The 26,412-nt window shown below is 37.1% G+C and overlaps 1 protein-coding gene across 7 annotated transcripts; it reads left to right on the top strand.

Moving 5' to 3' along the window:
- Nucleotides 1-253: 253 nt before the first annotated feature.
- Nucleotides 254-26,051, top strand: LOC132029784 (carbon catabolite repressor protein 4 homolog 6). 7 transcript variants are annotated; one of them, XM_059419139.1, is made up of 17 exons: nt 254-394; nt 478-1,099; nt 5,261-5,427; nt 10,080-10,145; nt 12,109-12,161; nt 13,575-13,656; nt 13,816-13,859; nt 17,784-17,865; nt 20,474-20,566; nt 20,738-20,770; nt 20,892-20,986; nt 21,793-22,031; nt 22,129-22,928; nt 23,693-23,784; nt 24,068-24,152; nt 25,276-25,402; nt 25,603-26,051. In XM_059419139.1, exons 1-16 carry the CDS (start codon nt 308-310, stop codon nt 25,363-25,365), a joined length of 2,730 nt encoding a protein of 909 aa, XP_059275122.1. In that variant the 5' UTR covers nt 254-307; the 3' UTR covers nt 25,366-25,402; nt 25,603-26,051. The 7 variants fall into 7 exon arrangements, with proteins under 7 accessions (XP_059275122.1, XP_059275123.1, XP_059275121.1 ...); XM_059419140.1 differs by having other exon boundaries at nt 17,778-17,865; nt 23,699-23,784; XM_059419138.1 differs by having other exon boundaries at nt 17,778-17,865.
- The last annotated feature ends 361 nt before the right edge of the window (nt 26,052-26,412 follow it).

Genomic DNA, 26,412 nt, shown 5'->3' with positions numbered 1-26,412 from the left:
GTTAAGCGAAAGGGGAAAAGGCCTGGGGGCGGGGTGGTGGTAAGGAGAGTGTCAGAGAAGGCGTGGGGAACAGTGGGAGTTTAGTTTTGCAAGCGCATAAAAAAAGTGTGTTACAGAATAAAGCAACAATGCAATATCACATTTTTTTTTTTTTTTGGTTGATTTCCAATTTTTTGGGTCATATAGGTTCCGGACTCCAAAGCCGTCATCAGTTACGAGGAGAGTCAAAACGGTGCCGTATTGCAGAAACATTGGAGTTTACAGTTATTCAGTAGTCAACAATTGAAATGTTATTAGTCAGACATTGATGAAGAAGCACTCTGCTCCTTCCATCCACCTCCTAGCCGCCACTACTTTCACCAACACCACCGCCGCCATGTCATCTTCTCAACCGGTAAGAAATACGAAATTCACATTAACTTCCTTTTCCTTATTTCACAGTTAACTGTTAACGATACAATCCTTATTTCCTTACAGTTCCGAGGCGGCCGTAGCCGTGGCCGTGGCCGTGGCCGGAGAAACTTTTCCGACCATCCTTCCGGCGAAGGAAATGAACAAGACATTGTAACTGGAGACTCTCACTTCAATTCTGTTCGTCAAACCAATCGAAATTTCCGTCCTAGGGCACCAATGCCGAATATCCGTCCTAATCAACAAATATATGGACAATTGCCGCCTCCTCAACCTTTTAATCACAATCAACAATCCTATAGAGCAGTGGCACCACCACCAGGTCTCTGTCAGAATCAACAGTTCAATAGAGCACCACAATATTTGAGGAATCACCAGTTTAATCGACCCAATTATTATGAGAATCAGCAGTTCAATAGACCGAATTATGGAAATCAGCAGTTTAGTCGACCGAATTTTTATGAGAATCAGCAGTTTAATAGACCGAATTTTCATGGGAATCAGCAGTTTAATCGACCGAACTTTTATGATAATCAGCAGTTTAATAGACCGAATGTTTATGAGAATCGGCAGTTTAATAGACCGAATTTTCATGGGAATCAGCAGTTCAGGCCGCGGCCATTGCCTCCCAAGGCTTTGAATTTTCGGAATTGGGAGTATGCTAGACCCGGACCTCCACCTCATTGCGGTAAATTTGCATCTTTTTTCTATGTTGCATTTAGTTGTTTCTTGGGCTTTGGTTATCGCATTATGCGGCTGTTGTTACTGCTCTCTTATGCTATGTAATGCTCTCCCTCTTATTTGCTATGTCCACTTTAATTCTGTGTTTTCCTTTTCTAATTGCTTTGATATGCAGCAAAAAAAAAAGAAAAAAAAAGAAAAGTTGCTTTGATATGTGTTACATGAGCCGAGGGTCTTTCAGAAACAGCCTCTCTACCTTCACGAGGTAGGGGTAAGGTCTGCGAACACTCTACCTGTGGGATTACACTGGATATGTTGTTGTTGTTTCGATGTTGCATTTACTCCAATATGGGTACATTCAACTGTTGGTACAATCCCAAGCTAAGATAAAAGGAAGGTGTATGTGGTAGTTTGACAACCAGCTTAAAGTTAGTCAATTTGATGATGAATCATCGTGCTTGAGATTGAGGCATTGTTGTAGTTGTGGATTTTTGTTGCTTAGATGGAAGGATATACGTAAAGTTAAGAATTCATGTATCCAAATCGTTATATGAATGGTGTATTATGTTTGTAATATGAGTTTGTAGTCATAAAATATGGTCAATGTAGAAATGTTCCTTCGACTTATGGGACAACGGTATGTTTTGAGAAATGCAAAGCAGAATATAAGAGGATATCTCTATGTAGACTAGGTTGATTATTCTTTGAAAAATGCAACAAAATAGGACTTGTTTCATATGAAGTGTTGATATGCAGATGGTGTGGAGAAGAGTTCCAGTGATGCTAACCAATATGAAACTTCCATTTTGACTATAGGAAAATTGCGACACAACAGTATAATGCTGTTCTAATCTAAAATCTAAATGTTGTCATGTTGAAAGGTCTAACATACGTCTGATTATTTAATTTGGATGCTCTAAACACATTAAAGACTTGCTGAACTTGAGCATACTCTTGTAGAAGAGCCCAGAGAGAAGGGGAGGTAAAAAAAAAAAAAAAGGAAAGAAAAGAAGAGGAAGTAGCACGCCCAGTTGGTTCGTCCAAAAAAATATGTGCATTATTTTAAATTACCTGACTCTGATGTACTCGCATGGATTAGGTATCCAAACTTCATGGTTAATGATAGTTCATTTAGTTAAGGAATTTAATGATCTGAATAATAAGGAGAAACTAAATACTGCCATTGATAGAGATAAAAAGGAGGTCTAACTTTGCAACAACCACCTTAGTTAAGTCTAACGTGTTGTGAGTCAGGGAGGTTGATGGTAATAGTAAAACTTTTAGTTTGGGTAGTGATTTTGGAAGCTGAATGAAATCTTGAAAACTCTAGCTTAGGGGAAGTGGACTTTTTTTATGATCAAGAACTCTGTTTGAGGCCAACCCTTAGGACCAACCGTAGCCTTTGGAACACGGTGATATGATAATGTGCCCCGCCCCTCTACCCTTCTCTACTTCAAGACCAGGCTTAGCTTGCATGGTGTAGCCTAAGCCCTAGGGGCATCAAGTTCGAAAATGGAGAGGATGAGGATAAAAATCTTAATTGAAATAGTTAGGAACTTTGAACATCTCCAAACTAAATATCGGCAAAAATCATCTCAGGTGACCATCTATCATTTTTTCCTCTATGCGAGCTATTTATATCACCTGTTTGATGTGATCATTAGTTCATTACTAATCTTGTATGGCCATATATCCATCTTAACACATAATTTCGGCGACATTCATCCTGTGGAGGCCTTAGTGGTCCAACATTCTCTTTGATATAAAATTGTGATCTCACAAATGAAGGCACAACATTTTTTCTCACATCATAATGTTGATCTTACCATTGTTTTATGAAAAGATGATTTCACTTCTATGTTATAATATCAAAAAGAAAGATGATAGGCAGATTTGACTGTAAAGGTCTCTTTGCTGTTTCCTTTCCATAACAGTGAATCTTCACTATCTCTGATGCCTTGAAACTGCTCCGTCCAAGCTCCTAAAAAAATCAATAGTTCTCTCAATTTCTCAGTCATTCAACAATCTTCTAAAGTTTGCTGTCTGCATACATGTACTCATTTGCTTCAGGCAGTAAAGTCAGATTATAGATGTCAGGATATAGGTCTTTCAAAGGCCCATGAAGATGGATCACTATTACCGTGGTGCATCTGTTGGAGCATTTGGAGAGAAAGGAAGCAGTGATGCTTCGAGAAAAGGGTTACTCCTGTACATCTTTGAAAGTTAGTATAGATCTTTTAGCCCATTGGTATAGATGGGATATATTGAATGATGTAGAGGATACTATGAACTTTATGAGCTCCCTTGTCTGCTGGCTTCTAATAGGGAGTCTGGATCTTTTGCTTAGATAGGGCATCTGCTTGATGCTGTGACTAACACCTTTATGATTACCCTTGTAAAAGTTTATAAATCATCAAATTCTTAATTGTAGAATACGATAAAACAGTATCACGTACTTAATTATGAAATAACTAGTCCAAAAAAAAAAAAAAAAAAAAAAGAATCTAAATCATCAGTAGCTCCGTCAGTGTATAAGGCATAACAAAAGAGACTCCGAAGAGGTTAAAAAAGTATGTCCGTCTTGCAATTTGAAAGTGTAGGAAAAGGTGGCTGCTACTTTCCTCCCTGTTGCATATGTAACATACTAACATCTACAGTTTGCCACAACTCTCCTCTGGAGATTTGGTTATGTGAGACAAGCATCATGTCTAGCTATCATAAAATAGCATAAAGCACACTTTAGATCAATGTAAAGGGCTGCAGGAAGGAGAAGATACCTTGAGATGGAAATGTCACAGAAAAGTTATATTTACAGTAAGTTCTGCCTATAAGGATTTGAATCAGATGGGATCTCAGATCAGTTTTTTGCCTGGGAAGCTTATCTGTAAAATCAAAATCTCTTACAAAGTGACTGTTTTCACTTGGCTGGTAGTGAAAGAAGCTGTTCTTATCTGGGAGAATCTCATGAAAAGGGGCATTCATATGTGTTCAAGATGTTTTTTTTTTTTTTTTTTTTTTTGGGTGAGCAAAAGGCAGAGACAATTAACCATCTGTTTCTTCACTGTAAAGTGGCTAGTTAGCTGTGGAATCTCTTCACTAGTTTCAGAGGTATTAGGTGGACTATGCCTGGAAGAACAAGAGAGTCTCTATTTAGCTGGAAGACTGAGTGAGATGGCTGTACAAACAAAGACAGATGGAGAATTGTCCTAATAGTAATTTGGTGGACTGTATGGAAAGAGAGAAATTCTAGGTGTTTCGAAGGCAATAGTAGCTCCTTGCAAAAAGATTAAAAAAAAAAAAAATCAATTGCATTATAAGTTTTGTTATTGGTGCAGTTCAGAGTATATAGATGACCCTGTTTCTATAGTAGACATCCTAGAATCCTTGTAAGATGAAAGAGGATTCAGAGATAGTCTTGTTTTTACTCTTTCGGATGTAGATTTAAAGATGTAAATTTTTGGACTCCAGCACTTTATGCTGATGATTTATTAATACATTATGTTACCTTGTCAAAAAAAGAAGAAGCATAAAACAGTACCAAATGCTTAAAGAAGCATAAAAAGTATCAAATACAAGGCGAACTATTTAAGCTATAAAGTGTGCACAAGGCGTTAGTCTAAGGCTTAGAGTGTATATGAGGCAAACGCTTCACCTATCAATGTGTTTTTAGTCTCTATGGTCACCTCGGATTGTTTAGAGGCTGCCTTGCCTTGAGCCTTGCTCTTGCGAGTTCCATTTTGCCTTTCAAGACTTTGGGGACAACTAACCACCTATTGTGGACACATGAGTAGGACGGGAACCAGGAGCGTTCGCTTTGCGTTAAAAAGTTCGTGTTGCTTGGAAGTATGGAATACTTCCTTTCAAGCCCCTTTTGGTTGCTTCTTAGAAAAGAAAAAAAACTTGTTCAAATCATTTTTTTGCTCCCTTTATACCACTATTGGAGCATTCCCTTAATATATTACCAACTTATTCATCTAAGTCAGCTGAACTGTGGTCAGGATTTTAAGATTGTTGCGTGCCAAATATTTTTGACTTATGCTGTTCATCTTTGAGATAATTTGTCAATTTCTGGGTGTATAGCCTATAGGTCATAATTTTTGGTCTTAGCCCTACTAAGATAGGTCTTGACCAAACTGATGAATGTTTTACTTGCTATTATATTTTGCAGAACAGTTTTCAGTCTTATCATACAACATACTAGCTGATTACCTTGCTATTGATCATCAGAGAAAACTTTACTTTCACATACCACAACATATTTTGGACTGGCAATGGCGTAAAAGAAGTATCCTTTCTGAGCTTGGATGGTGGTCAGCTGATATATTGTGTCTTCAGGTTATGATTCTTGACTCAATTAATGTTTGCCTTCTATACGCTGAATTGTGGTTCTTTTTTTTTTTTTTTTTTTTTTTTTTTTTTTTTTGAATAAGGTAACATTTGTATTTCATCCAAAAATGTCAGCATATGGACTGCTGCTGAGGCACTTTACAAGTAAAACCACAAGCAGTGGCCTGGGGGAAAAAGAACTAGTTACAATTTACATATTGCCTAGAAAATCTACCAAATCTCCTGCCTCCCCCACTATATCTTGTTTACACCAAAAGTATAAGAGACTAAGACATTTCATTTTAACTATCTGTATAGAATTAGCTTTGTCATCAAATTGTCTTGAGTTTCTCTCCTTCCAGATTGTCCACCAAATACAAGCTGGAATGGCTTGCCACCAGTCTTCCTGTGCGTTTCTTCTTCCAATTGCTTCCCAGTTGCATAGAAGTTCTAAAGTTGATCTTGGTAACACCCAATTCACCCCAAGTGTACAAAAGAACATGTGCCACAGATGTGCCGTTGTCTGACAATGAAGGAATAAATGCTCATTTGTTTCTGCATTTTTCCCGCAAAATAGGCATCTTGAGCATATCTGTAGACCTCTTCTTTGTAAAGCCTCTTGTGTAGGACAAGCCCTCCTCAAAACTAACCAAACAAAAGCAGAAACCTTATATGGAATTTTAACTTTCCAGATAAGTTTCCATGGCCAAATCAGTGATGGGTTCCCAACCTTGTTTTTCTCCCAGTATAGTGTCTTGACAGAGAAATTCCCTTTGTTGCATAATTTCCAGGCTGGGTTGTCTGGGGTATCTGTGGTACCGGTGAAGGAATTCAGTAACAAAAGCAGATCTGATACTCTCCCTATTTCCCAGTCATTCAATGCCCTTCTAAACACAAGATTCCATCCTTGTTCTGTCCACATTTGAGATATTTTTTCATTCTTTTGGAGACTGATGATGTGTAAATCTTGGAACAGAGTCCTGAGATTACAACGACCAATCCAATGATCTTCCCAAAAAGAAGTTTTTGTCCCATTCCCCACCTTTATGCTCATATTCTCCCTGCATTCATTCCACATTCTTCTAATAGTCTTCCAAACACTACATCCATAGGTAGTATTCACTTCATTTGTTGCCCATTGGTTCATCAACCCATACTTATGAGCTATGTAATTCTTCCAAAGAGACCTGTCTTCCTTGCAAAACCTCCACAACCACTTCTGGAGCAAACTCTGGTTGTGTAATCTGAGATTCTTAATCCCCAAGCCCCCATGTTGCTTGTTGCGGGTCACAATCTCCCACTCCACGAAGTTGTAGCCTTTGCTTTCTTTGTTGCCTAGCCACAAAAATTGCCTTCTGATTCTGTTCAACTTCTTCTCTATACCCCTAGGGATAGGGAATAGAGACATCATGTAAGTAGGCAAAGCATCCAAGACTGAATTTATCAATATCAATCTGCCTCCAATGGAAAGATATTCACTTTTCCATCTTGACAATTTCTTTTCACATCTTTCTAGCACATCATTCCATTCCTCCTGTGCCTTATGATTAGCACCCAGAGGCATTCCCAGATATTTGTGGGCAATGAATCAGTTTGACACCCCAAATTACCTGCTAGCAATTGTAAGTCATTCACCTGATTCACTGGATATAAACAACTTTTATTCCAATTGACGTGAAGACCAGAAATGGCTTCAAAGATGGTCAAAATAGTCCTTAGATGTCTGATCTGATTAACCTCTGCCTCACAAAACACCAAGGAGTCGTCAGCATACAATAAATGTGTTATTTCCATACCTTCACCCCTATTGTTTTGTGCTCCAAAGCCCCTTATCCATCCATTTGTTTTGGCTTTTCTGATCATGTAATTTAACCCCTCCATAGCCAATAGGAATAAGAAAGGGGAAAGTGGATCCCCCTGTCTCAAACCCCTTCTGGATTGAAAAAAACCCTCTGGACTTCCATTGATTAAGACAGAAAACTTCACATTGGATATGCAACATTTAATCCAATTAATAGTGATGTTGAGGAATAGGCATAGACTGATGTGGTATGATTCAGGATGTATGGAAATTATTCTAAATTCTAATATAGGTACTTGGCCTTCCTTCCAGGTTGGTATGAAAGGTTCAGTACTATCAATGAATTGGTAACTCTAGTTTGTAAATGTATGTCTATGGGCTCCCAAAGCAAATTTGAAAAGCATGGCTGACTAAAGAGATTGTTTATTTTCCTGCATTTAATCTTTATCTATATGTGTATGTGTAGAGAGAGACAGAGAGAAAAACAAAATAAAGAATTGGGGAGTGTGTACAAATAACTGTCAATTGAGAGAATGCATGAAGACAAGTCTTATGCTTGAGTTCATTTGTGTTCACACTCTTCAATATATATTGTTGCATTTCTCAGTAGGCGACATTAAACTTATAAGTTTCATGTAATCCTAGTCTATTTACACAACATATCTAACACTTCTCTTCAATCTGGTGCATGCCACTTCTATATATTCACCAAATTCCTTGCTTGTACAAACTAGTCATTCGATCATATAAACTGTGGCAATGTTTCCTAAGAGTTTCTCTTTGATAAATGAAGAGTGATGCAGTATACGACCAGCTTTTTGGCCATGTTACAACAACAACAACAACAACAACCCAGTGAAATCCCACAACGTGGGGTCTGGGGAGGGTAGAGTGCACGCAGCACTTACTCCTACCAAGGTAGGACGGCTGTTTCCGAAAGACCCTTGGCTCAATAGAAAGCGTAAAAAGAGGTCAGATAAGGCCAAAAAATTCAAAGCGATATGGAAATGAAAATAACAAAAGCGACTAACCCATGATGAAGCAGTTTGCAAAGGGGCAGTAGCTATCACAGATAAAATAAGATAATCAAAGTACAGAAAATAACAGATAATAGCAGAAATCAAAGCACAAGAACTTATATCGCGATAATGCGACTACTAATATGACAGGATAAGCGATACTATCTACTAGCTTTTTGGCCATGTTAATGAATGAAAATACGTTTACCTGATTTAATTTAAAAAAATAAAAAAAAAATAAAAAAAGTGAAGAGTGACGCAATATGTACTGCTTGATCATCATTCATAGGCTCTATGTAAATATATGACCAATCTATCCAGGTTTCAATTCTTTGATAGTTGCTTGATCCCATATGAGTCAACTAGTCACCATTCTCACGGTCCAATGTTTTGTTTTTGCACTGGATCTTGCAACTACACTTTCTGTCTTTTTCTTCCAAGATACTTAATTGCCTCCAACTAAATTGCAGTATCCAAAAGTACATCGTGGGTTAGAACTTAGAGGTGACCCTTCCCAATCTGCATTTGTATACTGAACGGTCTTCTCATGCCCCGATCATCATAAAATAGTCTTTTTACTCCAACTAGATTGCGGTATCTAGAAGTAGATCATTCTGGGTCGTGGTCAAGCCACAGATCAAGTTCTGGATAAATGCCCTTCTTAGGTTAATCTGTTCATTTACAGCTTCACCCCTCTACTGTTGGTTGAGCTATCATGCTCCTGAACTTTTGTTTCTGAGCGCTCGTGTATTTGATAAAGCGGCTTCAGTCTTCACTTCTGTTCAACTTCTTATTGACCTACTACCTAGCCCATCATATCAATATTTGTAGGTTGCTTGATAAAGTGACCTTGCACATCTTGTCCTTTGCACATAATTGAATCAAGAAAACTAGGATAAATGGTCAGCACTATATGTCAAGGGTTTTGTGATGATCAGGCGATTCGAATTATCAAACCGCATGTTCTTAGAACCAATAATGTCAATTCGAAGGACATGTGAGTTCAACAACAAATATAAGAGATTGACCTAACAGCTTTGACGTTATGAGGTCAATCTTGTTTTTTCCTTATCAAGAAAAAGAGAATGACCTAATAACCTCAAAGCTGTTAGAGAAAATTGAACATACACAATCAAGAGATCAAATTGGAGAGGTTTACCTAGGAAATTGCAGGGATATTCACCAGGAAGTCATAAAATATTATATGACCGGAGCTGGGCTTGACCTGGATCTTCACCAAGCTCTGATCTGAATGGTGGGTGTGGGCGTGCATCCTCTTTGGTCAGTAGACCAATTGTCGGGTTTTGTCAGTTGGAAGTATCAAAGTCGTGGTGGTACTGCAAAACACTCACAGATACTACGAATGACTCAGCGAGCACTCACAGTCACTAGAAAGCGATGAGATTTCTCTCTCTAAGTAGTTGGTTAATCCATAACTTCTTGCTGTAGCTCTGGTACCACGTGAAAGAAGAGACATTAGAGAAAGGATTGACAGAAGGTTATGTTCACATTCGTAAAAATATATTGCTACATTTTTTATGTGAAACACTTACAGACACTTTTATATGGTGTATGTAAGCCTAATCTATTTATATGATCTATCTTTCATATATATATGTGTGTGTGCATATATTTTATTTTCCCTCCAAAGCTTAATATAATCAATCATCATCTTTCCGGAAAAGTAAAGTTCCTTTGAAAATTAATGTAAGTCACCATATGTTCTAACCCTAATCATCATTCGTAACCTCTTTGTCTGTGTTTTGTTGTTTTATTTATATTTTATATCATTTCTAGTGGAAACAATTCTTGGTATGGCTTATGATGTTTCCTCATTTCAGGAGGTTGACAGATTCCAGGAGTTGGAGGCAGAATTGAAGTTGCGTGGATACAGTGGCATCTGGAAGGTTTTTGATGCTTTCATGCTATTTATCACATGTCAAATTATTTGTTGGTGACTTATGTTGATTAATATGTTGTGAGGAAGTGCCAGAGGGAGGGCCGCCCAACCGAACCCAAGAGGAATATATCTGTAGCATCCCAATTTTCATACATTGAAATATGCATCACGAATCAACATTTTCTTGTGAAGTGCAATGTGTAAATGTGGGAAAATCTGAAGCTTCACCCCCTCCCCCTGCCATATAAAATCTGTAAAGTCGAGATGAGGACCCCGTGATAAATTTAGCAAAAGATCTTGGAGGGAGGCTTTTTTACTTGATTTTGGAATGCCAAATAATCCTCTATATGTTTCAAAACAAGGAGGGGTATATAATTTCATTTGCTAATTCAGTAAATCGAAACCATTATATCTTTTCTTCGATAAATTCCAAGTCCTTGGATTTAAAGAGGACAATTCTCTCAATTTTTTCATCCATTCACTCTAAAGAATCCCCTTCTTCCCATTTACATTTTTCCTTATTTCTTCAATTCCTCCATTGATACCCGCAAAGCCTCCTTACCCATAAACCCTGGGACTCACTTTTTTTGGCCCAGAGCCCAACTTTATAATATAATATCCTTCCTCTCTACCTCCTAACAATAATCGAGACTTTGTTTTGCAAGAATCAAAATGGATATGGTTCAGATATGGTCACATGATTGATAATGTTGTCTTAATTGTCACTGGAACTTTGCATGAGAGAGATGTCCAAGAATTGTTGGGCAATGTTCGGAAACACCAGGTTTGGTTGGAGGAAATTTTTATTTTTCTCCCTTCTGTTCATCTTGTACGTACACCCTAGATTTCCTAAGGCATTCTAAAAGAGTAAGCAAGAAGGAAAGTTGGAGTTAGACCCCTTTGGTGGTTTGGACAAGACGAGATTTCTCTGGTGGTGAGCTTCTTAACTAAAAATTATTTTTTGGAGTTCTCATTTCGCGAACTCGAGACAAAGAGGAAATATATGTTTAATCCTGTTTTTTTGACTGAACAGTCAGTTCACATATACTACTGTGAAGAATTTCTTCTCATTTCACACGAGTGAATTGAAACCTTTCATTATTTAGTTTGTATGTTACCTCATAAATTGAATTTTCAGATATTCCACTGTGCTACATGACCATTGTACTTGTAAGCTTAGATTTCTGGAGGAGAAAAGTAAATAACTAAATATAACTTCGTAATCTGGAGGTCATGCACTCCAAATCAGTCTGGTGTTGCTTATTGCAGTTGTCATTGCCACCTTGCCTGGTTCTTTGCCATTCCTTCTTTTGCTTACCTAGTCTATTCTAGTATTAGGAAAGGAGTACCTGGATGTTCCTGCACTAAAAGAAGTAGAATATCAGAGAGATCTGTTCCAAAAATAATAAATTCCCAGTTGGACTTTTTCATAAGATTTTCTTGTTGGAGAACTGTATTTCAAGTTTCTTCATTAGCTAGTAAAAGCTAAGTGCTGCTTGGTGGTCTGGATATCTTTTCTTGAATTATGTGGGTCAATGGATCACGGAGTGTTGTAGTTATATGAAGTTGCAGCTAGTGTCATGTTTTTCAGCGCTTAATAAAAGGGAAATGTGGAGCCTGATAAGAAAGAAGATAGCGCTATAAAACTGACAAAAAAGAAAAACTCTCCTTATTAGATAGATCTGTTGGTGCTAGCTTCTTAGTGAACCTATATCACCTAGACCTTTCATTCTGCCATGAAGTGCTAATGTTCTAACCGCATTGAATGTAAATTCTACTTTATAAGTATCCTTCACATACACAGATCACCATTTGAATCATCCATATCTGGTACTTGCATATACATAGTTGTGCCCATAACTGGCTCTGAGAACCTTATTACTCTTGAGCCACAAGAACAAATGCATAGTTTGTAGTAATACTTTCTTGTGCCATGTGGAATAGATTAACATGATTTATATTTGATGTAGAGGCGTACCGGAGATCCAGCTGATGGATGTGCAATATTTTGGAATACATCAAGGCAAGATTTTATAGTCTTTGCACCCCCAAATCAGAAGGATAGACTAAATAGACAATGCTGTTACTTATTTGTCGCACGAGGAAACAATTTTTTTTTTTTAAAAAAAAAATGCTTTTTGTTGTAGATCCAGTTTTTTGTACATTTGATCTACTCATGCCTTTGCAGATCTTTGATACTTTTAGCTGTTATGTGTATTTTTAGGTGGCTTTTATATTTAGCTTGTCTTTCTGGATTTTACGTTGTTCTTACAGGCTCTATGCAGCTGTGATTTCTAGTAGTTAGTCCTCTAATTTTGTTTTACTTCTTCTTTGGCAATCCAATAGCACTTGTTTGCACATATAATAAATGAATTAGTTGATAAAAAGTGTTCTTTATGGAGAAGTGTTAACAGCATAATACTTCTTTCTGCACTGGCAAACATAATCAGCCAACCAGTCTATCATGTTTTAGTGTGTGTTGTTTCCTTGATTAGCTAGTCACATATAACTACCTAATGCTATGATCATCTTGATTCGTTTCGCACTGGCAAACATAATCAACCAATCAGTCTATCACATTTTAGTGCATATTGCTTCCTTGATGAGCTAGTCAGATTTTACTTGCCGCATGGTATGATCATCTTCGTTTGAACTCCCATGGATATTAAAATTTTGTCCCTATGTTTCTTATATTGTTACTACTTTTGCTTCCTGATTTCCACAGATTTGTATCTTTTGGCAGTTTTGAACCTAAAATTATATTGATAAATGTTAAACTCTTATTGTACTTCATTGCCGGATATGGTTGTTTTGTTATCGCAACTGCTGGGTCTGTATATCTCTTTCAGTAAACACACAGTCACTGATTTCAGCTTTTCCAAAAGCTTGTATATAAGCTATTGAATTTGTTGTACTGATGTGTAGAATTTGTAACACTGATGTGTAGAATTTGTTGTACTGTTGTGTACAGTAAAGAGGTAATTTGATGTGCTTAGTAGCTCAGTGATTAGTAACTACGTGTCTGTTTAGTTATAACATTGGTGTCATAGAATCCAGTCTTATATCACGTCTTTGCCAACTTTATAGTATCATTGGAAATGTGCATGTCTATGTGTCAGGATGCTGTACTCCAGCTAAGTTTGGAACTTGCTAGATATGCTCGAGGTCTTTTAAGCATGCTGGTAGTCGTTTTTAGACTGTTGCCAAATATAATCTGAGTGTATTTTTAGAGATTCGCGGTTCCGGGGTATTAAGTCTTACTTTTGCTTGACTAGTCTCAGCTCCTTAATTAATGTACTATTCAATGATTTGCTTTATCATCTTAATATTAACCTTGTTGTGTTTATTTTTGGCAAATGCAGTACGTGTAATGGCATCTAAACTACTAGTCCATGATATTATCTTGTTTGAATTTTATTTAAATTTTTTATGTTAGATTCAAGTTGGTGCATGAAGAATTTATTGAATTTAAAAAGTTTGGGCTTCGGGATAATGTTGCCCAGATATGTGTATTTGAGGTGCGTAAATTCTTCTAAAGTATCATTTCCATTGCTTTAGTGTGAATCTTCAAGTGTAAAACTGCGTAAATTCTTCTAAAGTATTATTTCCATTGCTTTAGTGTGAATCTTCAAGTGCAAAACTTTCTTTCTGATATTGTGTTTATCTCTTTCTATCAGTCTCTAGGTCAGCAAAGTAAGAGTTCACCAGCTCCCTCAGCAAGGTAGGGTACTAGGGTCTTCTCTGTTTTGACAATTGCACTGTAAAACAACTAATCTCTTGAAAGTTTGATTCGTACCTTTTAGATCAAATATCTGTTGAGGCCTCATTTCTGCTGGAAATTCTTGCATCCTCAGCCTTTTTCTCATTTATTTTTTTATTTTTTTCCTTATCCCCAACTAAATATTATGCAACTTGGGTGATTTCTGTCAATGTATACATCAAAAGAAAGTTATATTTTCTTTTTCACTTCTTTCAATTATTTGGCATGAGATTATTAAGCTGATAAGAAAGGGTTGAAGGAATTTATCAAAGAGTGAAGCCCTGGGGAGTGAGAAACCTCCAGCATATCATTATTGAAATTAAAATTTTTTTTTTGTCCAATTGAGGATCCTAATCAATTTAATCTATCCACTGGTTACATTGTCTGTGTTAGATGTGTTTATAGTTATTTTTGAATTTAAAAGAGGAAGTTTTGTGAAACAGCGCAAACCTTAATGAAATAGTTTCAAACCAGGAATGCAAGGGTAAAAAGTATCCCTGTGATCACTTGGTTGTGTTGATACCTGTTTCTCATTTTTTTCCTTAAAGTGGCCACTTTGTATCTTTCCTTTTCTTCTGATATTGTTTTTTCTTTTTCTTTGGAATTATACATCTTCAGTTGTTAACTCTTTTTTAGTTTTAATTGCAAACTGTAATCTTTGAGCACACAGTATTTTTTGCTGATTTGAACTATTAAAAAAGTCAAATGAGATAGCGAGGACTTACAAATCTTAGTTTGACTTACACTATGCAAGGCAAAAGCCTGCTATGTCTCCCAGATAATGAGAACTAATCTTCGTGAAATTCATGCTTCAACCACAAACCTGTTAGACGGAAGAAGTAATTACAAGTGATATTAGATGTATCCATTTGATGCAAACTATGATCTTTGAGCTGAAAATATTTTGATGATTTCAGCAAGATAGAGTTCAATGAGATGGTTGTGAAATACCAGTATTAGTTAGACATCATTTAATAGGATGGAAAGATTCTGCTCTGCTCCCTACTCCCAAGTAATGGCAGCGCTTTTAGAGCTTCGCTTCAGCTGCGAAACATTTTGATAGACGAGGAAAATTAAGCAGGGGAAAGTTTTGCTCACAGTTTGTCTATATGAGATTCAGAATTCAAAATGTCTCCACTGCTGCTACTGAGAATTGTCATGATACGGAATCAGAAAATGACCAGAAAGATTAATAAATACAAAGATGAGAATATTATATAGAATATTATATAGGAAGTATTCAACTATTAGGGCAGTTGCACAGTATTGCAAGTTGAGAACATATATGAATAGGAATGGGGAAAGAGCATGCCAGAACATTGAACCTTGAGTCGCAAAAGCTTTTTGTATGAGTGGAAATGCAGGTTCTTTCAGATTAGATACTTAGTATGACAAACCACAATTGTGATTTATGAGGCTATACCCTTGGTCTAGAACTAAAATGCTCATTGAGACCGGACGTAGTATAATGATTCTAAAATTTTGTAAACATTGACTTGTTTTTATTTTGTTTTTTAATTCAAACTCATTCGTAAACAACACAGAATTAAACAACCTTCTCTTTGTAGAATTTCCTTGTCCCATATTTGCGTGATAATACATTAGGTGGATATGCATTTGCTCTTGAATTATTTGTTTGAATATCTTATTTCCTTTCAAACTAAATACAGAAACCAATGTAGCAGGATTATTAACTAATGAGCAGTGTGAGATCGAAAAACAAAGTTCTGAATCAGATAATGATTAAATTAAAAGGCCTTTAAGAAACAAAGTTAAGCTCTACAAATAGTTTTCTTTTCTAACGCTTTCTCCCCCTTACTGTGTGTGTGAGAGAGGACAAAATCGAGAAGAAATGCATATATTGGCTCATTGAGGTTCTTTTCACTTGGTACAAGGTTGAACACACCCCACTATAATTCGCCGAAACAAACATGCTTCTCCACTAGTTTGAGAATTATCTATTCAACTATGGCATTGTATCTCAGCATTGTAGCAATACAAGGAGAAAGAAGGACTGTAGCTATCTGCCGGAGATTTCGTTCAACTCTAGTTTGAAGGATCTAGCCAATAAATTCAAAGATTTATAGACAAGGGGAAGATGAATGCCATACAGAAACATCAACCAGGATTTTTGAGGTGTTGTGAAGACAGCCAATTCTATTTAAAAAATCGAGTTTAATCATATTGTTGTATTTTCTTTTCGGTGTTGAGGATTTTGTAAATGGTTAATGATTAGTACTTGACCTCCTAGAATCCCTAAAGGACAAGAAAGGGATATACTTCTATTTTGGCTCACGTGTACGGTTTTTACAACACTTCCTTAGTGTCACTATGATAAAATATTTACCATTTCTTGAAAAACATAGTTCCTTTTTTAGTAATGGGTTCCTTATGTTCAAGAAAGAAGGTGATATGTCATCCAAGCCTCCTCTTCTTTATTTTTTACATTTATATTATTGCCCTCTTTCACTTTCTTCCTATTTGTGATTTCCCTCTTGGGAGGGACCGAGATAGGGGGTTGGAGGGTGGAGAAGAAGGGATGGGCCTGTGATGGGTGAGAGAGGGTGGCTGGGATAATGTACTGGTGGGCATAAGGTGGGACTGAGAAGGAGAAAGGACTGGCGGAGTTGCGATTTAGGAAAGTGGGAAGGTGTGGAAGGAAGAACCAAGCAGAGGGGTGGATTTGGTGCTGGGAGGGGTGGCACAGCTAGGACAAGGAAAGGGGTGGCTGGTTAAGATTGGGGAAGAGGAGGACCAGTAGGTTGGCATAGGGACAGGTGGGGGGCTACAATGAGGAATGGATAAGGGGTGGTGGAAGTTAGTGGCGTAGTGAGGGAGAAAAGAGGAGAAGGTTGGTTCAGCTTGATATCTCCTAAAGGTAGTCGATCTTTACTTGCAATTGTTTAGTTTGACATAGCTAGATTGTAGGACAAAATTGGAAGTAAAGTATATCTTTTGGCGGACATATCTGCTATTCAATTGCTAGTGATGGTACTTGATGGCAGGTGTGGTCATAGTAATGACATATCTATTAGAGGTAAGGTTAAGGTAATTCCTAAGCTAGAAGAGAAGCGTGCTTAGTTTCATCGGACGAGAGGAGATGTCTTCTAGATAATGCATATTTATTTATTTTAAATATCTCTTCTAGATAATCCACCTTAACTAAAAAAATAATAATTATTCTTCATCCAAAAAAATAAAATAATAATTATTGCAATTCCCAGTGGCTAGAGTACATAAGGTAGAACCACTGCACCCCAGGCAACCTAGATATGTTACGCTTCTGGCTATGGATAGGTAAACTATAATTCTGTTTCTCTGTTCTTCATCACTAAACTGCTTGTGAAGTAATTAGATTCCGGATTGTCTATCATATTCTTCTTTCTCTTCAGCAGCATTCAAGAAGTCTCTCTCTCTCTCTCTCGTACATGGAAGGTGATAGCTTTCATGTGAATGTTCCTTCACGTAATTGCACTTTGTCTAAAGAGAAGTGCCCAATTGTAGTTTCTGAATGTAAAGATGTGGATTGTCCAAGAACTCTAAATCTCGTCGTTTTTTGATGGGGTACATATTTTATTTTTTGTCGGAACCAGTGTTATATCATTTACAACTGTGTTTTCCAATTTTTTTCTTTTTTTTTTTGTAACTGCAAAAGAAGCTGGTTTAGAGAGTGTATTCTCATAATTCTTTTTCGAGGCCCTTTCAATCAGATGTTTCTACATAGATTAGCCAATGATAGCAGTTGATTGTGTGTTTGATATTCATTGTTGCTATGATTTTACAAGTTCAGATGCTATTTGGAGCATTTCTCTCGAGTTCCTTGTATGAGCCAAACTTGTTGTCATTATTCTTTATTTGCTAAGTTGATGTATCTTACACTTGCAGCCCCGGTGACTCCAATAAGGTTGTAATTTGTAATACTCATGTGCTTTTCAATCCTAGAAGGGGAGAGATTAAGCTCGGACAGGTACTTATTGTCAATAAATACTGTCTTTTCACCCGATCGATGTGTGCATGAATTTATTTGGAGATCAGCTATCCAGTATTTTTATATCCTATACTTGGCAGTTATCTAGTCATACGTTACTCTACTTCACACATTAGTGACCTGCTAGATTGTAGTCAATGCTCATGTATGTATCCTTACTGCTTGTCCCCGCTTGTTGGTTCTGTACTAAAATCCATTTACAGAGAAGGTAGTAGTAAAGAGAAACTAGCATTCGTCATGTTTCTGTGATTAAGTGAATACAACCCTCTGTGTTTATCAGAGGGAACTGGGAAGTGCTAAATAGAATAAATTGACATGAATTTAGAAAATGAATGCCCAAGGCTGTTGTTCTTTCTTCGCTCGTGCTATATTTTAAGTTGTTAACTTGTTAATTCACTGAAGTTTTTTATAGCATCCTATCGTTGTATTTGGTATGCTGTTCTCTCTGTAATGGCATGGTAAGGTTAAACACGAAGTTCTGAAGTGTATTTTGTATTCTTGAGTTATGGTGTCTCTCAACTGCTTTATCTTAATTTTGCTTCCCCGTCATTCTTTTATATGAGGACATGAGGACTTCCATGTTTGACTTTTTCTTTATCTTTTATGTTTATAAATAAAAAATATAGATTTTCTTTTGAAATTGGTAACGACTTGTATTCACAGTAAAATTCAGCTTCAATTGATGCTGAATTGTAATCTTTAGAGCAAAAGTATAAGGAGCACCCAACAAAAACTTACACTTACACTTTTCCTATTAAATCTCCTAGGTCTCCTATCTCCCCCCACAAATTTTGCTTACTCCAAAAATAGAAGAGATTTAGACAATTCATCCTAACTTCCTGGATAGAGCTTCTAGTGTTCTCAAAAATTCTAGCGTTCCTTTCCTGTCATATTGTCCACCAAACACAAGCTGGGATTATCTGCCATCAGTCTTCTTCTCCACCTCTCTTCCGTACACTCTTCCAGCTTAACCTATAAAAAATATAGAACTTTCTTAACCTGAAAGTTGGATAAGTTAATATTTCGTGCAGAGATAAAACATTAAAACAGCTCCAATCTAGGGAAATCAGTTGATGCTTAGAAAGGCATAGAAATAGCTGTGTCCCCCAAACTTGATGGGAAATATAATCTGGAAGGATTTGAGTATTCTGATATGAGGGCCTATTTTCCTCAAAAAGGGTTTCCATCTTGGGAAGAAGCAGACATTTGTCAAGAAAAGCATTAGCACTGCACCTAAACTGTTTTACTTGATCCGTTCCTTACTTCAAAGCTTCAGAAGGAGTTGTTTTTGTAAATGTCTCCAAATTCTGCAGATATCCAACAGCAAAAACAAAACTATATTTATCCCAAAGACAACATTTAAACAATTGCTATAGGGATTGGTAAAATTTCCTTCTCTTTCCACTAAATCTGTTTGCTGATGCTCATACATTGTTATCCTCTAAGATATATTTGGTAGAACTGTCTTCTTGTTACTCATAAAGTTGGTTGTTCCCGTAAAGAGATGGCAACGGGGTGGGCCGGTGGGGAGATTTTATGCGGGGTGTGGGTTAAAACAATCTGAAAATTAGAAGGTGGAGGGGTGGGTTCTTTGCGGATGAAGAGCTACTGGGTGTACTTGCTGCATTTGAATGCTATTTGAATTTAAAAATGTGTTGCGTGACAGTATTTAGTGGTTATTTTTTCAAGAATTACCATTTTTTTTTTTTAAAATCTGGTGTTTGACATTGCTGGCTGGGCAACTAAGTCTGAAACTTGGAGACGCCAATCTCAAGCAATTGCGTTACTCCATCTTCAACCTAGTAGGTACTTAGAGCCTGTTTGGATGGGCTTAAAAAAAGCAGCTTATAAGCTGGAAACAGCTTATAAGCCAAAAAAATAAGTTGGTGTAGTCCAACTTATTTTTTTTGGCTTATAAGTTATTTTCAGCTTATAAGCTGCTTTAGATAAGTTAAGCCAAACAAACCCAATTAATTTTTTGGGCTTATTTTAAGCACAAAATGGCTTTAAGCTGGCCAGCCAAACACTCAAAAAAGCTGAAAACAGCTTATAGGCAACTTATAAGCCAATCCAAACGGGCTCTTAATAACTTAAACATCCAAATTCTTTAATTTGGCAAGGCAACACTTATAAATTGAATAATGAAGGTCCATTAGAACACGGTGAGTACTGTGTTGTAAACTTTTACAGGACTGATGCAAAACCTGAAAGTATTCAAGGGTACTTCTGAGGTCAAAGAAGGATTATAGGCACAGATTTTACTGAAACATGTAAATAACAAAGTAGAAGAAAAAGAGTAAAAAGGAGAATTTATGCGGGGTGGGTAAAATACTTGGGGGTTAAGGCTTAACCTGCCCCGCCCCCTCCCCGTCCCGTCCCGTTTCCATCCCTACTTCCCTCCTTTAGGATTAGCATACTTGGCAGATCTGTCTTGCTTGTTTACTCATAAATTTGGTTTGCTTTTAGTCTTTTCACTTCATGATTAATGCACCTTTTTCAGTTTAGCATTTGTAGATGCAAAGAAGATTCCACTTGATTGGATTCAACTCTTATTCTGTCTAGTGTAAGTAAATTTTTCTGCAACCAGGTTAGGGTGCTTCTGGATAAGGCTTATGGTGTTTCAAAACTTTGGGACAATGCTCCTATTGTGATTTGTGGAGATTTTAACAGTACACCAAAGGTGGGTTCACTAATTCCCATTGAAGCGCTTATGCCATGTTTTCCAACAGTGCATATTTTTTACTCTTACTTTCTCGTGAGAATGTTATGTTGTAGTGCAATAATATGTTCACCTTTTTACTCTTTACCAGAATCCATGCAATAATTCCTTATTATTTTTCTCCTTTTCCAGAGTCCATTATACAACTATATTGCCGAGGAAAGAGTAAGCTTTAAACGATATTTTGTTTCTTGCTTCTGCGCCCCACCCCTTTTTCTTCTGTGCCTATTATTGAGATATGATGATTCTGTGCTTTGGGATGCATTTTGGGCACTTTTTCTTGCAGCTGGACTTATCAGAAGTGCCTCGGGATAAAGTGTCAGGACAGGAATCAGCTACAATTAATACAGTGAAGCGTAGTAGCCTCAATGCTAGTGCTAGGTATTGATTCTTACCTTATTAAAATAAATTACGGTAAGTTCACGGAGACTTTGTAGTACAGTGGTTCGTCCTCGGCCTTTGCTTCTGATTTCCTTGAAACAGCTTATGTATAATCCTTTAAGTTTTCTACTTCAGTATCATCGCTCAACTAGACCCCAATTCCAAGCTAGTTGGGGTGGGTTAATACATCCTGTATAGCATTCCATTTTATTAGGGTTCAGTACATTCCAATACTTGTATATAAATGTATCTTTTAAGGTAAATCTGTGGCTTTCTAAAACTAGAGGTTCTTTAAAATTCACACTTATCGCTACACTGGCATACAAGTTTCTAATCAAACTAGAAAGACTCTTGACAAACACTATACTTGGTATAAGTGTAACAACAACTAGGCATTAATCCCAATAGTTGGTATTGCTAATTTGGATTTGAAGGAAGCTGAAATCACATTTACTTCTCTGTCTGATCTTATCATTCCAATCTTGTCTATTAATAAATATCTGACTAAATGTGGTGCCCATTGTTTCTGAGGATTTGATTTGGCTTGTAGGAATTGCAGTAAAAAAGATAATAAAATGCAAGATCATTACGGATCTATCATTTCTTTGGATTTGTTGATCACATATTGATTTTGAGCCACAAGTCTATTCAAAATTGCAATTGGGTTTCTATTTTTTTAATTAAGAATCTTGTGTTCTTTCAGTAAATGTGACGGAAGCTGAAATCACATTTACTTCAGACCCTTGATTGCTTTCTGGATCCACTCTTGATGTTTCTAAAACTAGAATTCTCTTTTGATACCACAGACACCAGGATGCAGTTAACTCTTCTCAAAGTTCCACAGTGGCTAGTGAGAGAGGGGTGAAAGACAGCAAGATGGCATTAGATGAACAGAAGCTCGATACTCCAGAAAAAGATTCAGGAACTGGATCTTCTGCATGTACCTTGTCTCAGCCTCAGAGTTCTGTTGTATATGAGCCGGGAAGTTCTTGTATGGTTACCTCATGCTCCGACAGTACAAATGATTTACCTAGAGAAATCCATGGTAATGTATCTGACAGTTTCAGTCGAACTCTTTCTGTCTGTTGGTGTCTTTAGAGAAAGTTCAAGTAGTTCTAATGGTGAAAGCTCATTTTCTCCAGTTGAAGGTACGAGTGATGAAGCCAGTTCATTAGAATCTTGTCAAGAAGATGAATATGATAAGGACTCTGAGAGTGGATATAACAATGCCAGCCCTAACGCTACAACAAGCTCTTCCCACCAGAATTTTGAAGCAGAAGTGCGTACAAGAACCGACTCATATGGAGAAAAGGATGGACAGTCTAAAGTAGGTGATTTTGGTTCTGAAAATGTGGTGAGCATTCAGAGACCTACAATAGCCCATTGTTCAGATGTGTCATCGACGGGGCAATTTTCTGATTCTTCAAATGCACATGAAGTTTCTCTTCTGGAAAGCTCTGGAAGTGTGTTGTCAATTGGTAAAGAGAGTTCCCCTAAAGCATCACTTGAACTTAAAAACTCATACACAGAGTCTTGTTTTGACGTTTTGTTGGACGAAAAGATGGACAACTTGTCACTTAATGTGGTCTCTGAAGGCACAAAAGAAGATGAACTTTTAGGCGAAAGTCGTGACACATTTTTGTCCCAGTTACATGGTGAAGCTGGTTCCTTTCCATCAGACTCTAACCAATTTCAAACTACTGCTCTTGAGGAAATGGATGAGTCATTAAAGAAGGATGACGGTTCCTTAGAGTTGCGCCCTTTAAGTGAGGAGATTGCAGATGATGCTCCTGATTTGGAAACTGAGGTTGTTGACGGGGAGAGGTTTAGTTATGATCCATCAGCATGGACTCCGATGGATATAGAAACTGCTACAGGCAATGCAGATTGCACAGTGATGGAACATAATCTGAAGTTGACAAGTGCATATAGGGAAGTAGAGGTAGCTCTTATTTTGTTGAAATTGGTAACATATTTATATATAAATGCACTAAGGCTAAGCACAAGCCATATATACAAAAAGAGAGTTTACACGAAAAATATCCTTATGGCAACTTCACTCAGGAAAAATATCCTTATAGCTCATAGTTGAGTGACCACTATTCACAAGAGGTTCTTCTTTACACCAAAAATGAAATAACAAAAGAGAGTTCATTTTAATATTCTGGATTGGACTGCCCTTTCCTTCCAAGCATCTCAGATTTCTCTCCCTCCAAACAGTCCACCAGATGCAACCTGGTATCATCTTCCATCTGCTTCTGTCTGGGAAGACCTCCACCCCTGTTCCAGCATTTCAACAATTCTAAGGAGCTTTTTGGCATTGCCCAACTGATACCTCGCATACACAGAAGGATGTCCATATTTGTCTAGTTACTTCACAAATAAATGCTTGTTAGTCTCTGCTGTCTTGCCACAAAGATGACATCTAGAGCACAATTGTATGCCTCTATATTAGTTTATCTTCTGTTAGACATGCTTCTTTCACTACTAACCACACAAAACATGCCACTTTGTATGGAATTTTAACTTTCCATATGCGTTTCCAGGGCCAGTAGAGGTAGCTCTTATTATACTAGGCTTTTAGTCTCTATGTGCTTTTCCCAATTCCCAATCATATTGTAAGTATTTACGATATATTCTTCACTTGGCTGGTAATCTGGCTGGCTACTTGCTCATTTTTTAACACTGCAATTCACATATTGGCAGTTGCAGGATTTTGCTGGAACAAGAGATTCAACAGGAGAACCTGAAGTGACCAACTATCACAGGCTTTTCATGGGTACAGTTGATTATATATGGTGAGCATCTTTAAATTCTCCCTTAGCTTCTGCTTCCTTTTTTGTTTAATTCAAACATTGTTGAACAAATATACGATCCCAGATTGATTTATAACACTACCATAGTTATTCACGACTTATTTGAAATGCTCTTGATATTAGGGTTCCTAAAGAACCTGACCGTGATGTGTTTTTTTTTTATATATGTCAGATGCATATGCATCTCTGTGGTTGATGGTTTTGGTATTCCATCAGTTAGAACTCAAGAATATCATGAAAAGCTAATTGTTCAAATTACACTCAGGCGTTCTGAAGGGCTTCAAACTGCAAGGGTGCTAGCTCCGATTCCAAAAAACGCCATGCAATTTGTGAGAGGTTTCCCTACTAAGGTATGTTGGTAAAAGAAACTACGAGTAGTTTCTTTACAGAACAACTGTTCTGATTCATCCTTGCTGCGCAGAAATTTGGTTTTGTCATGCATGGTGGAATATTTGTTTGATCTCCTTTCATATAGTGGTCTTCAGATTTTAGTGCTACGGATACCACATTTAGATTTTAATTTGCAATAGGGATGAAATGCGACTTAACTTCCTGAAATTCTAAATCACTTATGTACCTGCTGCCTTCTGAACATTAAATCATCTGCATCGGCTTACTGTCATACTTACGAGAAGTTCAGTGACAGTTTCCAGGTCAAGATAGTTTCACCTTTGTTAATGACACATTGCCTTAAAGCATGTGTCACTTAAAGCATAAGAAGAATCGTAGCAACCAGTAATAATGTCTGAGATGAAATGTCTGGAGATGTGTTCATCCCCATAGTCAGTAAAAGCTACCTCCTTTGAAGTATTATAGGAAGCATTTTTTTATTGCATTGGTAAGTATTTTCTGCACATCCTGCAAAAGCTGTCGTTTTTAGATCTTCTAATGATTGTTGGTGGTCATCTTTTGTTCGCTCTTTTGAAAACCATAAGAGCTATCAAGCAACCAACAAAGCAATTGAAAAAAATGCATAGTCGACACACCAAACATTTCTGGGTTGAAGTGCCAACCTTGTTTACAATGGTAGCTATGGGATATAATATGAGATACAGAGTGGGAATGAAAACACATGATCTAAAAGCTGTTTATGTAGCTCTTGGCAAGGATGAGCACGTGGCATATGACTCGATTGTTTGTTGGGAAAAAAGTAATATTGGACTCAGTTCAGTTTGCTATGAACCATGCAGGTTCATGGTAGACATGCATCTTCTAAGGATATGGGTTCCCAGTAGTTTCAGTTATAACATGAATGACATCTGCAAATGCCCCATCCTCTTTTATTGAGCCGGATATTCATACAAACTTTACATTAATAGATAGACGTAATGTATTGAATTAGCTCGTTCTGTTACAACTCTTACATTTATCTAGATGCACTTTTCATTAGCGACTTGTCTTCTAGCCATGTACTTAATGTATTGAACAGTTTTTTTTTTTTTTTCTTTCTTTCTTTGTTTTCCGACTATCCAGAAGTGGGGAAGTGATCATATTGCTCTGGTTTCGGAATTCGCTTTCACAAATGATTTATCCGCTCAGGATACTAGCGGCCAAAAGCAGTAAAATTCTGTGCACACCAAAGGACTATATGAATTTTCAGGTAAGTAGAAGTTGAACCTTTTATTTGCACTCCATAGAGGAGTGTTTCCTCTGATTTTCTACATAAATTGGTTAATACTGTCTTTTCTCTTGAATTTGGAGTTTCATATCCTTCAATTGGAGGAATTTCTACAAGTTATAAGCCGTCGATCCATTTTATAGCTTCATCCTTTGCAGTACGTAAATTTTTTGTTCTTATAGGGGATGAGGGGTGATATTCATTGTCGAAGAGCTTCAACCAGGATATGAAGAAAAGATGAAGGGGCTTGAGGGTACTAAATAATGAAGATGCTAGTGCCTCAATAAGTTAATTGATACACGAGTTCTGCTTTAAGGGTAGTATGTGCTTTATCCCTTTCACTAGCAGTGGGGGGAAGAAGTGAATTCTAGGGGTTCTACAAATTGTGTTAAGGAAGCAAACTGTACAACATCAATTGCTGTCTAGATCGTTCTGCAACGTGTATTGGGATCATCAGTGTTTATGCTTTAATTTTGAAGTCTTTTTGTTTGCTAGCTTGTTTTATTCCTCTTTTGTTTTCTTTTTATGCATCAGGAAAGATGAACTATTGTCATTGTTCACTTAATTAACCGCAGAAGTAGTTAGGGTTATCTTTTACAAAGAATTTCATTTAGAAAATGTTTCACTCTTCTTCGAATGGCAGGATTTTCCTCCACCTTTAAACTATTATCACTTTTCTTTGAAAGTAAACACTTAGACAAAATCCTTTGGTAAATTTAGAGGCTATTAGGTAAGAGTAATTATAGTATGAGGATTTGGGTGATAAAAGAGCATGTTTATATGCTTGTCTATATGAAAATCTTTACTTTGTCGGAGATATGCCAAGTCATACTTGTGTGAGGGGTAGTCTTTAGTTCCTAAATGGCTTTTATAGGTCCCACATTCTTCATCTCTCGATGACTACCAAACACCACCCAACCCCCTCAATCTCCCCTACCGCCCTCCTCTTCCTTCGTTCATTTTCTTCTTCACCAGTAATAAAGTTTTTCAGA

The sequence above is a fragment of the Lycium ferocissimum genome, chromosome 9 (genome assembly GCF_029784015.1).
Source record: "Lycium ferocissimum isolate CSIRO_LF1 chromosome 9, AGI_CSIRO_Lferr_CH_V1, whole genome shotgun sequence".
NCBI classification, from domain to species: domain Eukaryota; kingdom Viridiplantae; phylum Streptophyta; class Magnoliopsida; order Solanales; family Solanaceae; genus Lycium; species Lycium ferocissimum.
This window is presented reverse-complemented; position numbering and strand designations above follow the sequence as displayed.

Bases quoted from the DNA above. Each gene is read 5' to 3' on its own strand.
- LOC132029784 (XM_059419138.1), top strand. From the start codon at position 308: ATGAAGAAGCACTCTGCTCCTTCCATCCACCTCCTAGCCGCCACTACT. The intron at 20,567-20,737 runs GTGGGTTCACTA...CTCCTTTTCCAG, and splicing joins ATTTTAACAGTACACCAAAG to AGTCCATTATACAACTATAT. The intron at 20,771-20,891 runs GTAAGCTTTAAA...TTTTTCTTGCAG, and splicing joins ACTATATTGCCGAGGAAAGA to CTGGACTTATCAGAAGTGCC.